Source organism: Onychostoma macrolepis, chromosome 19 (genome assembly GCF_012432095.1).
Source record: "Onychostoma macrolepis isolate SWU-2019 chromosome 19, ASM1243209v1, whole genome shotgun sequence".
NCBI lineage: Eukaryota > Metazoa > Chordata > Actinopteri > Cypriniformes > Cyprinidae > Onychostoma > Onychostoma macrolepis.
This window is the reverse complement of record NC_081173.1, coordinates 28,427,663-28,442,561: the sequence shown is the minus strand read 5'-3', so window position 1 is coordinate 28,442,561 and position 14,899 is coordinate 28,427,663. Positions and strand designations below refer to the sequence as shown.

The 14,899-nt window shown below is 35.7% G+C and overlaps 1 protein-coding gene across 1 annotated transcript; it reads right to left on the bottom strand.

Annotated features, from left to right (window-relative positions):
• Window positions 1-11,513: 11,513 nt before the first annotated feature.
• LOC131525173 (zinc finger protein 850-like) lies at window positions 11,514-14,354 on the bottom strand. The gene is given in 3 exon segments (XM_058752545.1): window positions 11,514-14,052; window positions 14,054-14,123; window positions 14,126-14,354. Coding segments are annotated over 3 exon segments (2,838 nt in total).
• Window positions 14,355-14,899: the final 545 nt, after the last annotated feature.

The window sequence follows — 14,899 nt, the reverse complement described above, 5'->3', positions numbered from 1 at the left end:
AAAACATTTACACTAGTTTTAGGTAACAAAACATTTTGTAATGAGGAACGGCGACGTCGAAATAAGAAAAGGAAAACAATATATATATTTTAACAGGCCAAACGATAAGGGCCATTGTGGACCCGACACGCCCAGACATGACAAATTTCTATGTTTTATTCACATTTATTTGTATATTTGTACTTGTATCACAGAAAATGTAAGTTTCTACATTATATTTAGAGCCTTTAATATTTATAGTGTATCATCCCTAAACCTACCCAGCACAGTAAACTTTCTTATTTTTTACATTTTCATAAACATCATTTAGTATAATTTAATAAAAAAATAATAATAATAATAACATTTTAAAAAAAAGCTAATTTATTAAAATGTTTTAATTTAATTTATAAAAGTGCTTATGGGTACAATCATTTGGAGTATTACTACACTCCATAGACAAAATTATTTTTTACTGTACACCTACCAAAATTCTGCATACAACCATTTTTAATAAAATATATATGTTCTGAATTATGAGGACTCAAGAAGTTTCATCATAAACCCCATTGTCATATCAGTGTAATACCTATATCATTATACAATTTTGTATCATGATAAGTCATATAAACAAGCATGTGCTTAAACATTTCAAGCTAAAGAGACTTATCTTTTAAAGAATATGGTAATAAATTATTATATATGTCATAGTAACAAACGTTACTGAAGTAAATCATTTATCATACATTTTGAAGTATTCAACAATTAATTAAGTTCACTGAACTTATAAAACACATAATTCTCTTCTTTTAAAGAAGGTGGTAAAAATAAATAAATAATGTGATTATAAATAACATACTGTATAAAAATAACCATTTAGTTTTACATTATTCTGGGAGCGATGATGATTGTCCGAATGAGAGGTTGAAGTAGGAAAAGCCCCTCTGTCCCCTTTCTCACCCTCACCCTCTTTGTTTCTCTCTCTCTCTCTCTCTCTCTCTCTTTCTCACGCACACACACACACACACACACACACACACACACACGAACGAGCGTGCTCATGTTGGTTTTTATGTTTTCTGGGGGATTTTGTACTGTACAAACTGTACACATCACACAAAATGTTCTGCATATGCTTTACTTTTTTATTATTAAATATCGTTTTAAGCAATCTGAATTATGACGATTCAAGAAATTTCATTATAAATCACATCTACATTGTTATATCAGTGTAGCTTCCATGACACTATACAAATTTGAGTTCTGATAAATCATATAAACAAGCACACACATACATAAACATTTCAAGCTAAAGAGAGACTTATCTCTATTTTAAATAATATGGTAATAAAATGTATAGGACACCATAGTAACATGTTACTGAAGCAAATCATTTATAATACATTTAAACATGTATTTAGCATTTATTTAAGTTTATTGACCTTATAAAACACATCATTATCTTCTTTTAGAGAAGATGGTAGCAAATAAAACTGATTATATATAGCACACTGTATAAAATAAACATCTACTATAGTTTTAGATGACAATATAAAACGCCTTACATTTTGCAGAGTACTTAGAGGTAGGCTGGATCTTTATGCAATGACGTCTATTCCAGGAATTAAATGTTTCCAACAAAATAGATAAATATAAAAATAAAACAAAAAAACGTTTAAGTTAAATATAAAGAAAATTCATAGATCCTCCCAGGGCTAAACATAGTAGTGAAATGGATTGAATGCTTCAAGGCCCACTCAGAGACCGGGAGGAGTCTCTACGTCCATAACAGCTCATGTGTCAAGTTAGTCTGCTACCCCTTTTCAGAGTGAACGAAGACATCTTAAAAAATGTATTATTATTATTATTATTATTTAGGTATACTCTTAAGAGTGTAAATAAGAGTGTCTTTCAAACTTAAAAGACTGTTTAGACGGAATCTTACAGGTTTTTAAATAAAATATTTTACTTATCTGTTTGCAAATTTAACCTTAATTATGATTTTTATTCAACAGTACCTGTTCAAATTTTAGTTTAGCATTTAAAATTGTACTTAGTTTATTTTATTTCAAAGCATTTTCCCGCTTAAAAGGCTAAATAAAATGTTTCCCTATCTTAGACTATTACTAGGGTGAGCCTGTAGTTCGGCGCTTATATAGTTGTACATGTTCATACTTTTTTTGAACCGACCTTTATCAGCGTGATAAATATCATAGGCCTATACTATCAATATACTATTGGTTATCTACTGAATAATATATGTAGAAATATACAAAATGTCATGTATCCGTTTTGAAGAGATATTTTATGACTTTTGCAGACACCAACCCTTTCCCCCATAAAGCTCGTTTAAAATGTTTGTTTAAGTCAACTACAGACCACGACATGCATTCTTTGGAGTTGTAAACTACTCTTGAATGAATCAGCACATGTGAGAAACACCTTATGCGGAGCAACGGGGCCCCCTGAGAATATTTAATTACGCTTTAAAAAAACACAGAACAAGCTAAATGAATGTCAGACGGTATGAAAATACCTACAGTGTTAAAACCTATCTACAATATGTATTAAACATATGCTTTGTTGTTAAGACTGCTTACTAATAGTGGTAATACTGATGTTAAGTTTTAACAGTTCACAAGTCTCATAAATCTGTATCATTTTCATTTATTACTTTTCTTATTTTTACAAAGGTTTCAATTCCTAGTAAATATAAGGTCAAAACATGATATTACAAAAGAAATCAGGTTGACAAATGTTTTTAAAAATAGGGAATGCCAACTCCAAACAGATCCTCACAACCACACACACACCCACCCAATCACACACACACACACACACACACATACAGAGGCACCATTCAGGAAGGTCAGCAGTTCAGATCAGAACTTTTTCCAAAATCAAGTATTGTGCATTTGTATAAGACTTACTGTTTTAAAGCATCATATTCCTTTAAAGCTTGAATAAAAGGCTACCAGTTGTAGTTTCATATCCGTTGTGTTCTAACAAAGTCATTAATCGATTCTCTTTGTTTTATAAGATTTACTTTTATTACTGCACAAAGGTTCCGCTACTTTTATAAGTCTGATAAATATGTGATGAATACACGAGGAAGTGAGAATCAGGTTACCAATTAAGTTTGACACAATGTTTTTAAGAAAGACAATTTATTTATTTATTTATTTTATTTATTTATTTATTTATTTTAAACACAACTAAACCAGATAAAATATTCTTCTTTCTTTTTGACAAACCTACATTTAAAAGTATTTGATCTTAAAATGATTTGCTCTTATTTTCTAAGTTCCAATAGATGAACCTTCTTATCCCAACAAAGAAATCGCATTACACACTCATTCATCATATTTCATTCAATTGTATTATTTGTTTGTTATTATTATTTAGTACCGCGGTTTCATGTCTTTCTAATACTTTAGATGCACCAGAATGTGGATTTTTTCACCATCCAACACGAATTTAAAGAAATGTATCAGATGATCTTGTTTCACCTGTTTATTATTATTATTATTATATTTGACTCACATATAGAATAAACCTTATCGTCCATGCTTTCCCCCTGTATAGACCCAAAGATAATATCCAAACAAGATCTATGGGGGTACAGTTGTAAATTCCTAGAGGTACATATAAGAAAAGGGTCATAATGAAAAACCTCCTCTCGATCTCCTGTGACTGTCATTTTACTAAGTCAGATGATCAGGATTATGGATGACGTTGTTCACATTTTGTTTGCTGGACTGTATATGTCATTACAATGCCTGTAGGTGAGGCCTTCTCTCTCTCTAAGAGCAGTCAGTGTTATAGTGTAGAAATAAATGAAATTAAGAAAATTTCGACTTGAGAGCGAAGTCCGTATTACTTTTTAGGACAATTATCCATATCCATATCCGTAGGATGATAAGTCTTGTTGATTTACACATACAACTGAAGCATATCTAGCCATCGCTCTGAATGCCACACATTCAGTAAAGTTGATGTTGTACGTCTTCTTGAAAAGGTTACAGACACAAAATATCGAGGAATTTTGTGAGAACAAAAACCCTATGTATCTCAAGAGACACAGTTTCTAAGAGAATCGCCATATGAATACAGACAATTACGCACGTGGGCATTTGTGTATATTTTTCCTTACGTCACTAGATTTAGACCTCTTGTTCAAGATAGCTGATGACGATATTCACATTTTATTTGTCATACCAACGATTCGTTTCTTTCAAAGTTTTCAGTTTGCTATTAAATATTAGGCCTATGCATACCACCCTTATAAGCATAAGCATATGTCTCTTGCTAAAATTTTTCTGTTTTGTACACTTTTGGCAGATTTGGTAGAGGGGACTATGTCGACTTGTTGTAATGTGACCGCAATTAAGAACCATAACGTTAAACTACATGCCTATGAAAAGGTCATAGACGTAGTTTTTTATACAGGAAATATGTTTGCACAACAGAAATATGTATCGGTATAACAAATACCTAATACTGAAATACTCTCTTTTAAATATATTTAATGTTTTTAGTTTTAGTGTTGATTTGACGGCCTACCCCAATAGCCGATACCGCGCTATACTTTTTTCATTGTTTTTGTACAGTTCTTTAGTTGAAGACCATCCTCAGAGTTTGGTCAATCATGCAGCGAGCGAAAACGGGAACAAATACAGTATAAGATAATTAAAGGAAAGTCGAGAGAGTGTTTAAACGGACATTGTGGTGTGCATATTACTGGTCTGTTTACAAAGGGGCCATGCGACACAAGGCCTCGATCTTACTGTTTTCTCTGTTACATGTACATCTATTTCATTTAGAGCTCATAAGGTTACGCATTACAATTTGAAGATGGTGTGAAAACAATATTTTCTTTGTACGCGTCTCTAAACGTGACTTTAATAAGTAAATCACAAATGTCATGTAGTTGATTCATTGAAAGGTGCATGTTTTTGTCCGTTTTAGATGGTCTGCACCAACACACAGACACATGATTTAGGTATTCATCTGACCAAAAGTTTTGATCTTGGGGGAATTTTTATTTAGAAAACAAAAAGAAATCTACAAAGTCGAACTCTAACTTGGTTCTATGAGGTTCTATCTGTGAATCAGCCAATCAGCACTTCGAATGCACGCAAGAGGACCAATCAGGATCAACGTTCTTTGTCATGTCACCTTAAAACAGCAGGAAAGATTAAACTTTAAACAACAATAATTACGTGTCTGCATAATCAATAAGTGCAATTCACCTTTATTCAACAAAGTGGCACTGTTTAAAACATAATGATGACGTGATTTTTCACTCGTAATTAGCGCATGCATAAAACAAATAATCATCTGCAAAAATTTAACTGGCTTGAATGGCTTTACTGCAGAGCAATTACTGTACATAATGAAATGTAAGTGTCACTGTCGTTTGATGGTGGATGTGGTGAATAGCGATCAAAATGTTGTTTTTGAAGATGCTGAAAATGATAGTTTTGAGAATATATTAAGATCGTGAATATGAGCCAGATGCTGAATGTACAGTGGGGCAAAAAAGTATTTAGTCAGCCACCAATTGTGCAAGTTCTCCTACTTAAAAAGATTAGAGAGGCCTGTAATTTTCATCATAGGTATACCTCAACTATGAGAGACAAAATGAGAAAAACAAAAACCAGAAAATCACATTGTAGGATTTTTAAAGAATTAATTGGTAAATTCCCCAGTAAAATAAGTATTTGGTCACCTACAAACAAGCAAGATTTCTGGCTCTCACAGACCTGTAACTTCTTCTTTAAGAGGCTCCTCTGTCCTCCACTCATTACCTGTATTAATGGCATCTGTTTGAACTTGTTATCAGTATAAAAGACACCTGTCCACAACCTCAAACAGTCCAACTCCAAACTCCACCATGGCCAAGACCAAAGAGCTGTCAAAGGACACCAGAAACAAAATTGTAGACCTGCACCAGGCTGGGAAGACTGAATCTGCGATAGGTAAGCAGCTTGGTGTGAAGAAATCAACTGTGGGAGCAATTATTAGAAAATGGAAGACATACAAGACCACTGATAAACTCCCTCGATCTGGGGCTCCACGCAAGATCTCACCCCGTGGGGTCAAAATGATCACAAGAACTGTGATAAAAAATCCCAGAACCACACGGGGGGAACTAGTGAATGACCTGCAGAGAGCTGGGACCAGAGTAACAAAGGCCTCAAATCCTGCAGCGCCAGACGTGTCCCCCTGCTTAAGCCAGTACATGTCCGGCCCGTCTGAAGTTTGCTAGAGAGCATTTGGATGATCCAGAAGAGGATTGGGAGAATGTCATATGGTCAGATGAAACCAAAATATAACTTTTTGGTAAAAACTCAACTCAGCATTCTTTCTCCTCCAAACACGGCAAGTTGAGTTTTTACCAAAAAGTTCTATTTTGGTTTCATCTGACCATATGACATTCTCCCAATCCTCTTCTGGATCATCAAACTTAATTGGTAAGTGTCAAACTTAATTGGTAACCTGATTCTCACTTCCTCGTGTATTCATCACATATTTATCAGACTTATAAAAGTAGCGGAACCTTTGTGCAGTAATAAAAGTAAATCTTATAAAACAAAGAGAATCGATTAATGACTTTGTTAGAACACAACGGATATGAAACTACAACTGGTAGCCTTTTATTCAAGCTTTAAAGGAATATGATGCTTTAAAACAGTAAGTCTTATACAAATGCACAATACTTGATTTTGGAAAAAGTTCTGATCTGAACTGCTGACCTTCCTGAATGGTGCCTCTGTATGTGTGTGTGTGTGTGTGTGTGTGTGTGTGATTGGGTGGGTGTGTGTGGTTGTGAGGATCTGTTTGGAGTTGGCATTCCCTATTTTTAAAAACATTTGTCAACCTGATTTCTTTTGTAATATCATGTTTTGACCTTATATTTACTAGGAATTGAAACCTTTGTAAAAATAAGAAAAGTAATAAATGAAAATGATACAGATTTATGAGACTTGTGAACTGTTAAAACTTAACATCAGTATTACCACTATTAGTAAGCAGTCTTAACAACAAAGCATATGTTTAATACATATTGTAGATAGGTTTTAACACTGTAGGTATTTTCATACCGTCTGACATTCATTTAGCTTGTTCTGTGTTTTTTTAAAGCGTAATTAAATATTCTCAGGGGGCCCCGTTGCTCCGCATAAGGTGTTTCTCACATGTGCTGATTCATTCAAGAGTAGTTTACAACTCCAAAGAATGCATGTCGTGGTCTGTAGTTGACTTAAACAAACATTTTAAACGAGCTTTATGGGGGAAAGGGTTGGTGTCTGCAAAAGTCATAAAATATCTCTTCAAAACGGATACATGACATTTTGTATATTTCTACATATATTATTCAGTAGATAACCAATAGTATATCGATAGTATAGGCCTATGATATTTATCACGCTGATAAAGGTCGGTTCAAAAAAAGTATGAACATGTACAACTATATAAGCGCCGAACTACAGGCTCACCCTAGTAATAGTCTAAGATAGGGAAACATTTTATTTAGCCTTTTAAGCGGGTAAATGCTTTGAAATAAAATAAACTAAGTACAATTTTAAATGCTAAACTAAAATTTGAACAGGTACTGTTGAATAAAAATCATAATTAAGGTTAAATTTGCAAACAGATAAGTAAAATATTTTATTTAAAAACCTGTAAGATTCCGTCTAAACAGTCTTTTAAGTTTGAAAGATCTTATTTACACTCTTAAGAGTATACCTAAATAATAATAATAATAATAATACATTTTTTAAGATGTCTTCGTTCACTCTGAAAAGGGGTAGCAGACTAACTTGACACATGAGCTGTTATGGACCGTAGAGACTCCTCCCGGTCTCTGAGTGGGCCTTGAAGCATTCAATCCATTTCACTACTATGTTTAGCCCTGGGAGGATCTGTGAATTTTCTTTATATTTAACTTAAACGTTTTTTTGTTTTATTTTTATATTTATCTATTTTGTTGGAAACATTTAATTCCTGGAATAGACGTCATTGCATAAAGATCCAGCCTACCTCTAAGCACTCTGCAAAATGTAAGGCGTTTTTATATTGTCATCTAAAACTATAGTAGATGTTTATTTTATACAGTGTGCTATATATAATCAGTTTTATTTGCTACCATCTTCTCTAAAAGAAGATAATGATGTGTTTATAAGGTCAATAAACTTAAATAAATGCTAAATACATGTTTAAATGTATTATAAATGATTTGCTTCAGTAACATGTTACTATGGTGTCCTATACTTTTTATTACCATATTATTTAAAATAGAGATGAGTCTCTCTTTAGCTTGAAATGTTTATGTATGTGTGTGCTTGTTTATATGATTTATCAGAACTCAAATTTGTATAGTGTCATGGAAGCTACACTGATATAACAATGTAGATTTGATTTATAATGAAATTTCTTGAATCGTCATAATTCAGATTGCTTAAAACGATATTTAATAATAAAAAAGTAAAGCATATGCAGAACATTTTGTGTGATGTGTACAGTTCGTACAGTACAAAATCCCCCAGAAAACATAAAAACCAACATGAGCACGTTCGTTCGTGTGTGTGTGTGTGTGTGTGTGTGTGTGTGTGTGTGCGTGAGAAAGAGAGAGAGAGAGAGAGAGAGAGAGAGAAACAAAGAGGGTGAGGGTGAGAAAGGGGACAGAGGGGCTTTTCCTACTTCAACCTCTCATTCGGACAATCATCATCGCTCCCAGAATAATGTAAAACTAAATGGTTATTTTTATACAGTATGTTATTTATAATCACATTATTTATTTATTTTTACCACCTTCTTTAAAAGAAGAGAATTATGTGTTTTATAAGTTCAGTGAACTTAATTAATTGTTGAATACTTCAAAATGTATGATAAATGATTTACTTCAGTAACGTTTGTTACTATGACATATATAATAATTTATTACCATATTCTTTAAAATAGAGATAAGTCTCTTTAGCTTGAAATGTTTAAGCACATGCTTGTTTACATGACTTATCATGATACAAAATTGTATAATGATATAGGTATTACACTGATATGACAATGGGGTTTATGATGAAACTTCTTGAGTCCTCATAATTCAGAACGCTTAAAAAATATATATTTTATTAAAAATGGTTGTATGCAGAATTTTGGTAGGTGTACAGTGAAAAATAATTTTGTCTATGGAGTGTAGTAATACTCCAAATGATTGTACCCATAAGCACTTTTATAAATTAAATTAAAACATTTTAATAAATTAGCTTTTTTTTTTAAAAATGTTATTATTATTATTATTATTTTTTTATTAAATTATACTAAATGATGCTTATGAAAATGTAAAAAATAAGAAAGTTTACTGTGCTGGGTAGGTTTAGGGGATGATACACTATAAATATTAAAGGCTCTAAATATAATGTAGAAACTTAAATTTTCTGTGATACAAGTACAAATATACAAATAAATGTGAATAAAACACAGAAATTTGTCATGTCTGGGCGTGTCGGGTCCACAATGGCCCTTATCGTTTGGCCTGTTAAAATATATATATTGTTTTCCCTTTTCTTATTTCGACGTCGCCCGTTCCTCATTACAAAATGTTTTGTTACCTAAAACTAGTGTAAATGTTTTATATTGCGTGTAATTGCATAATTTATTTATTTATTTTCATTTAATAGAAGAAAATAAGACTCGGGACGATTGAATGCGCACACGTGCGTGTGAGAGACGGAGAGTGAGAGAGAGAGAGAGAGCGTGAGGGTGGAGACAGATGCCTTTTCCAACTTAAACTAAACACAATTTTTTGTAAACCTCTCATTTGAAGAATGGTAATGCTTGCAAGAGGAGAAAATATTTTTTTTCTCTTGAGGAAAAAATGTAATAGGGTTTTAATTCATTCCCAATTCATTATTAGGAGTGTTATTTAATTACATTTTATACAGTCATCAGAATATATGCTTGTCTTAAAACTGACCTGTTAAAATTTAATCTGTTTATCCTTTTACATACATCTCCCATAGAAAGAGGGAAAGAGTCCATAACACACCAGACCTCGGAATGCAACCACCACGTGGTCCACAGATGGGCAAACCCCCACCGGTTCAGCATAAAATCTTCAAAACAATACCCGACAGCTCATTTATGGTTTTACACTTGTACAAACAACATATCTCATCCCAGGATGACGTAGGAATTTCACGCTTCTCCGATTTCCACACATCTGGAAAGCATTAACGGGTCAAGGGGTCAACACGACCTGGGTGGTCGCCATGTGGGTGGGCCGTGTGGGGGAGGGGGAAAGGTCAAAAGGTCAAAGCAATAAATCTTTTTGTCATAAGCCATGCCCTATTTAGTACTATTGTTGGTGTTTGTCTACCTCATTTCAGCTCAAAAATTTAGCAACTTGTTGATTGATAGGCTTGAAATATACACATAGAATGCAATATAATTATTGCCTTAATATTGTCTCCGAATGTTGATTAAGAATGTTACAAATTGTAGAAGAATTTAAGTGAGGAAACGAATATCATGTCTCATCTCAAAACAAACATAAAACAAACGCAACAAAACGATCAAGGCTTTTCATGTGAGGACATTTAAACTGAAGGTTTAACACTTTCATTCATTTAAAACACTACTCCACGTTGGAAAAATTGACATTCTAGCTAGTTACTGACCTAATGCAAACACTAAGACAGCTAAATCTGACTGAAATCGTCTTGATCTGGAGCGAGATAAGGTAACGTTAATAACTGGGGCAGTCTCAAAACTGCCCAAATGGCTCTCAATTAGAGCGTGCTGTAGTCTCAGCCTCAGACGTCACGCCCACGGAATTTTAGCTAAACGTCTGATGCATATGACACACAAAAGTGGAAACACTTCAGGAGTTTCGAAGTCGTCGTCGGATTGGTTGAATTATACAGGATTTCCAGGAGATGTGTGTGTTGCGTTCTTTAATGTTCTGCCTGGAAACAAAGATGCCGTGATGCCAAACTACGCGAGACTAAGCATGCTGCAGTTCCACTTCTCACATTTAAATTGTAAAATGTGTGGGGCACTGTTGAGTTCGGGAGGGCACAGGTGCGATTGCCCCGCTTAGTATCATTTTATGTGCCTGCCAAAGCTTGCGATTAATTTTTATATATCCTGTGCACTTTATGACTTAAAATTATAAAGAAAATCAAAAAAATATTTGTTGCAGAATGCTGAACACATTTATAGTTTCTTATTGATTAAGTTTAAATAGAGGTCTATGTTTTGGGTGAATATTGGGGCTCTGCCCCACCTGCCCTTACAGACGAGCCGAGCCTGACTAAATGGTTTTTATTTCTATAAAAAAGCACAACTACAATGTGGGCAGTAAAACAGTGGGCAAGTAATGTAACCAGTGTACAGATGAGCTATATACCAATAACACTGACTACTGCAGCAAGCCTAGTGCGTAGGTACGTTTTTGGAGTTTGTAGGCAGAGGCATGTTTTCCCAGTGAGACTGGGTTGTTCTAAACAGTATGGCTATGAAAAACTGATTTGCTATTGAGAAATATTCTCTCCAGTGTGAATTTTCACGTGACTCTCAAGGTTTCCTTGTTGCGTGAAACTCTTTCCATGATGACAGCAGATGGAAGGCATCTCTCCAGTGTGAATCCTCTTGTGATTCTCAAGCTTTTGTTTCACTGTGAAACTCTTTCCACATTGAGAGCAGGGGAACGGTTTCTCTCCAGTGTGAATTCTCATGTGACTCTCAAGGCTTCCTTGTTGCGTGAAACTCTTTCCACACTGACAGCAGGTAAAAGGCTTCTCTCCAGTGTGAATTCTCATGTGACTCTCAAGGCTTTGTTTCACTGTGAAACTCTTCCCACACTGAGAGCAGGTAAAAGGCTTCTCTCCATTGTGATTTCTCATGTGACTCTCAAGGCTTCCTTGTTGCGTGAAATTCTTTCCACACTGAGAGCAGGTGAACGGTTTCTCTCCAGTGTGAATTCTCATGTGACTTTTAAGGTGTTCTGGTTGCGTGAAACTCTTCCCACACTGAGAGCAGGTAAAAGGCTTCTCTCCAGTGTGAATTCTCATGTGACTCTCAAGGCTTCCTTGTTGCGTGAAACTCTTTCCACACTGAGAGCAGGTGAACGGTTTCTCTCCAGTGTGAATTCTCATGTGCCTCTCGAGGTTTTGTTTCATTAAGAAACTCTTTCCACACTGTGAGCAGGTGAACAGTTTCTCTCCAGTGTGAATTCTCATGTGACTCTCAAGGCTTTGTTTCTTTGTGAAACTCTTTCCACAATGAAAACAGATGAAAGGTTTCTCTCCAGTGTGAATCCTCATATGATTCTTAAGGCTATGTTTCACTGTGAAACTCTTCCCACACTGAGAGCAGGTGAACGATTTCTCTCCAGTGTGAATTCTCATGTGACTTTTAAGGTGTTCTGGTTGCGTGAAACTCTTCCCACACTGAGAGCAGGTGAACGTTTTCTCTCCAGTGTGAATTCTCATGTGACTCTCAAGGCTTTGTTTCTTTGTGAAACTCTTTCCACAATGAAAACAGATGAAAGGCTTCTCTCCAGTGTGAATTCTCATGTGACTCTCAAGGCTTTGTTTCACTGTGAAACTCTTCCCACACTGAGAGCAGGTGAACGGTTTCTCTCCAGTGTGAATTCTCATGTGACTCTCAAGGCTTTGTTTTACTGTGAAACTCTTTCCACAATGGGAGCAGGTAAAAGGCTTCTCTCCAGTGTGAATTCTCATGTGACTCTCAAGGCTTCCTTGTTGCGTGAAACTCTTTCCACACTGAGAGCAGGTGAACGGTTTCTCTCCAGTGTGAATTCTCATGTGACTTTTAAGGTGTTCTGGTTGCGTGAAACTCTTTTCACACTGAGAGCAGGTGAACGGCTTCTCTCCAGTGTGAATTCTCATGTGCCTCTCGAGGTTTTGTTTCATTAAGAAACTCTTTCCACACTGTGAGCAGGTGAACAGTTTCTCTCCAGTGTGAATTCTCATGTGACTCTCAAGGCTTTGTTTCTTTGTGAAACTCTTTCCACAATGAAAACAGATGAAAGGTTTCTCTCCAGTGTGAATCCTCGTATGATTCTTAAGGCTATGTTTCACTGTGAAACTCTTCCCACACTGAGAGCAGGTGAACGGTTTCTCTCCAGTGTGACTCCTCATATGACTTTTAAGGTGTTCTGGTTGCGTGAAACTCTTCCCACACTGAGAGCAGGTGAACGTTTTCTCTCCAGTGTGAATTCTCATGTGACTCTCAAGGCTTTGTTTCTTTGTGAAACTCTTTCCACAATGAAAACAGATGAAAGGCTTCTCTCCAGTGTGAATTCTCATGTGACTCTCAAGGCTTTGTTTCACTGTGAAACTCTTCCCACACTGAGAGCAGGTGAACGGTTTCTCTCCAGTGTGAATTCTCATGTGACTCTCAAGGCTTTGTTTTACTGTGAAACTCTTTCCACAATGGGAGCAGGTAAAAGGCTTCTCTCCAGTGTGAATTCTCATGTGACTCTCAAGGCTTCCTTGTTGCGTGAAACTCTTTCCACACTGAGAGCAGGTGAACGGTTTCTCTCCAGTGTGAATTCTCATGTGACTTTTAAGGTGTTCTGGTTGCGTGAAACTCTTTTCACACTGAGAGCAGGTGAACGGCTTCTCTCCAGTGTGAATTCTCATGTGCCTCTCGAGGTTTTGTTTCATTAAGAAACTCTTTCCACACTGTGAGCAGGTGAACAGTTTCTCTCCAGTGTGAATTCTCATGTGACTCTCAAGGCTTTGTTTCTTTGTGAAACTCTTTCCACAATGAAAACAGATGAAAGGTTTCTCTCCAGTGTGAATCCTCGTATGATTCTTAAGGCTATGTTTCACTGTGAAACTCTTCCCACACTGAGAGCAGGTGAACGGTTTCTCTCCAGTGTGACTCCTCATATGATTCTTAAGGCTTTGTTTCACTGTGAAACTCTTCCCACACTGAGAGCAGGTGAACGGTTTCTCTCCAGTGTGACTCCTCATATGATTCTTAAGGCTATGTTTCACTGTGAAACTCTTCCCACACTGAGAGCAGGTGAACGGTTTCTCCAGTGTGAATTCTCATGTGACTCTCAAGGCTTTGTTTTACTGTGAAACTCTTTCCACAATGGGAGCAGGTAAAGGCTTCTCTCCAGTGTGAATTCTCATGTGACTTTTAATGTGTTCTGGTTGCGTGAAACTCTTCCCACACTGAGAGCAGGTGAACGGCTTCTCTCCAGTGTGAATTCTCATGTGCCTTTCGAGGTTTTGTTTCATTAAGAAACTCTTTCCACACTGTGAGCAGGTGAACAGTTTCTCTCCAGTGTGAATTCTCATGTGCAGCTTGAGGCTTGCTTGTTGAATGAAGCACATCCTACATTGATGGCAAGTAACAGAGTCTTCTTTCATATCCACCCGATCTAAAAAGAACATTAAAAGATAAATGTCAAAAAGCCATGTGATCTCATTTGTATGTATTTTTAGTTCACGTAAAGTATGCTTCAAACGTACAGTAATTTACTTACGTATAGACACTACATTGACATGTCTAGACACTGAAATTTAGAGTGTCTATGCAAGTGAAATACACACAATTTTTGCCCCAATTTACAGAGCTGGACAAGTTGACGCTAGTTGCCGAAAGTCAGAGCCAGTCTTCACATTTGAGATGACAGATATTGTTGTGGTTTATGCTAACTTTCCCGCTTGAGAAAGATCTCTCGAAGGTGTTCCAGGTGTCAAAATTAGATTTTATTGGCAAACAATAAAGCCGAGATGTTCAGCTGCACACATCTGAAATCTTGGGTCTCAATGCTCTGGTTATATACCATTCTGTGAGACTATTTATAGCTGTCATTATATTTCATACATCACAATGTTGTTTTTTAACTTTGGTGAACAAGCTCCCCATCATATTC